Source organism: Salmo salar, chromosome ssa14 (genome assembly GCF_905237065.1).
Source record: "Salmo salar chromosome ssa14, Ssal_v3.1, whole genome shotgun sequence".
NCBI lineage: Eukaryota > Metazoa > Chordata > Actinopteri > Salmoniformes > Salmonidae > Salmo > Salmo salar.
The window spans coordinates 92,018,945-92,021,444 of NC_059455.1; the positions used below are offsets into that span (position 1 = coordinate 92,018,945).

General features: G+C 40.0%; 1 protein-coding gene across 4 annotated transcripts in view; it reads left to right on the forward strand.

Annotated features, from left to right (window-relative positions):
- LOC106570596 (SLIT-ROBO Rho GTPase-activating protein 3) overlaps window positions 1-2,500 on the forward strand; it is a 26,318-nt gene that overhangs the window by 19,221 nt on the left and 4,597 nt on the right. For all 4 annotated transcript variants that reach the window (XM_045695017.1, XM_045695016.1, XM_045695019.1 and 1 more), the window contains exons 15-17: window positions 445-573; window positions 706-811; window positions 1,025-1,252. In XM_045695017.1, the coding sequence (XP_045550973.1) occupies window positions 445-573; window positions 706-811; window positions 1,025-1,252 (463 nt within the window). The remainder of the gene's footprint in view (window positions 1-444; window positions 574-705; window positions 812-1,024; window positions 1,253-2,500) is intronic.

Consider the following 2,500-nt stretch of genomic DNA (forward strand, 5'->3'; position numbering starts at 1 on the left):
TAACCATTCACCATTTTTACACCTTTCTTTTTTAGATTTTGTTTTACTTGTTACACAAAATCTCTTTCTCTGAGCAATTGTATTAGTATATAATAATATAGAGTAACCACATGTTTTTGAGCAGACAATATAGCAAAGACATTTGTATTTTCTTTTTATACAATCTTATTTTGCTCACCTTTATCAAGGGTGTCAATCATTTTTAGGGTGATTGTAGGTGCTGCCTGAGAGAGCTACTGGGGAGTGTTGAGTCAGATGCCCAAGCAAAGATTAGATTTGGCGTGGCAGAGTGTGTGAGCATGGAAAGAGTTTTCAACAATGTGTGTGTGTGTGTGTGTGTGTGTGTGTGTGTGTGTGTGTGTGTGTGTGTGTGTGTGTGTGTGTGTGTGTGTGTGTGTGTGTGTGTGTGTGTGTGTGTGTGTGTGTGTGTGTGTGTGTGTGTAGGAGAAGACCCTCTAACAGACAGTGACTGTGACATTGATTCGGTGGCTGGAGTGTTGAAGCTGTACTTCAGAGGACTGGACCCTCCACTGTTCCCTGACGAGTACTACACAGACCTACTAGACTGTGTCCGTAAGTCACACACACACACACACACATCATTATGCACTGTATAACCATACTGTGTGATATTACTTCTCTCTCGCTCCCTCTCTCTTTCTCTCTTTCTCTCTGTCTCTCTGTCTCTCTGTCTCTCGCTCTCAGAGAACGAGGGATTGGCAGAGAAAGCAGCTCAGATAAAGTCAATTGTCTCTTCCTTCCCTCGGCTGCTCCTCATCGTCATACGTTACCTCTTCGCTTTTCTCAACCAGTACGTTTCAGTTTGCACATTCATACCCTGAACCTTCACTGAACCAACTCCCTTACACAGCTGTATAACTTGGCGGTGTGTGTGTGTGTGTGTGTGTGTGTGTGTGTGTGTGTGTGTGTGTGTGTGTGTGTGTGTGTGTGTGTGTGTGTGTGTGTGTGTGTGTGTGTGTGTGTGTGTGTGTGTGTGTGTGTGTGTGTGTGTGTGTGTGTGTAGTGTGTCCCAGTACAGTGATGAGAACATGATGCAGCCCTATAACCTGGCGGTGTGTTTTGGGCCGAGCCTCCTGAGAGGGTCAGATTCCGGTGATGTTGTTGCTAGGCAACCGCAGGTCAACGACCTCGTCAAGACCATGATCATCCAGTATGATGCTATCTTCCCCAGCCAATCAGAGCTGCCTGGGCCTGTTTATGAGAAACACATGACTCTGGAGCAGGAGTACTGGTGAGATAGAGAGAGAGATACTAACAACTAGTATCCTGGTTTATAGATAGAGATACTAACTAGTATCCTGGTTTATAGAGAGAGAGATACTAACTAGTATCCTGGTTTATAGATAGAGAGATACTAACTAGTATCCTGGTTTATAGAGAGAGATACTAACTAGTATCCTGGTTTATAGAGAGAGAGATACTAACTAGTATCCTGGTTTATAGAGAGAGAGATACTAACTAGTATCCTGGTTTATAGATAGAGAGATACTAACAACTAGTATCCTGGTTTATAGATAGAGAGATACTAACTAGTATCCTGGTTTATAGAGAGAGAGATACTAACTAGTATCCTGGTTTATAGAGAGAGAGATACTAACTAGTATCCTGGTTTATAGATAGTATCTCTCTAACTAGTATCCTGGTTTATAGAGATAGAGATACTAACTAGTATCCTGGTTTATAGAGAGAGAGATACTAACTAGTATCCTGGTTTATAGAGAGAGAGATACTAACTAGTATCCTGGTTTATAGAGAGAGAGATACTAACTAGTATGCTGGTTTATAGGTAGAGAGATACTAACTAGTATCCTGGTTTATAGGTAGAGAGATACTAACTAGTATCCTGGTTTATAGAGAGAGAGATACTAACAACTAGTATCCTGGTTTATTGATAGAGAGATACTAACTAGTATCCTGGTTTATAGGTAGAGAGATACTAACAACTAGTATCCTGGTTTATAGGTAGAGAGATACTAACAACTAGTATCCTGGTTTATAGAGAGAGAGATACTAACTAGTATCCTGGTTTATAGAGAGAGAGATACTAACTAGTATCCTGATTTATAGAGAGAGAGAGAGATACTAACTAGTATCCTGGTTTATAGATAGAGAGATACTAACAACTAGTATCCTGGTTTATAGATAGAGAGATACTAACAACTAGTATCCTGGTTTATAGGTAGAGAGATACTAACTAGTATCCTGGTTTATAGAGAGAGAGATACTAACTAGTATCCTGGTTTATAGAGAGAGAGATACTAACTAGTATCCTGGTTTATAGATAGAGAGATACTAACTAGTATCCTGGTTTATAGATAGTATCTCTCTAACTAGTATCCTGGTTTATAGAGAGAGAGATACTAACTAGTATCCTGGTTTATAGATAGTATCTCTCTAACTAGTATCCTGGTTTATAGAGAGAGAGATACTAACTAGTATCCTGGTTTATAGATAGTATCTCTCTAACTAGTATCCTGGT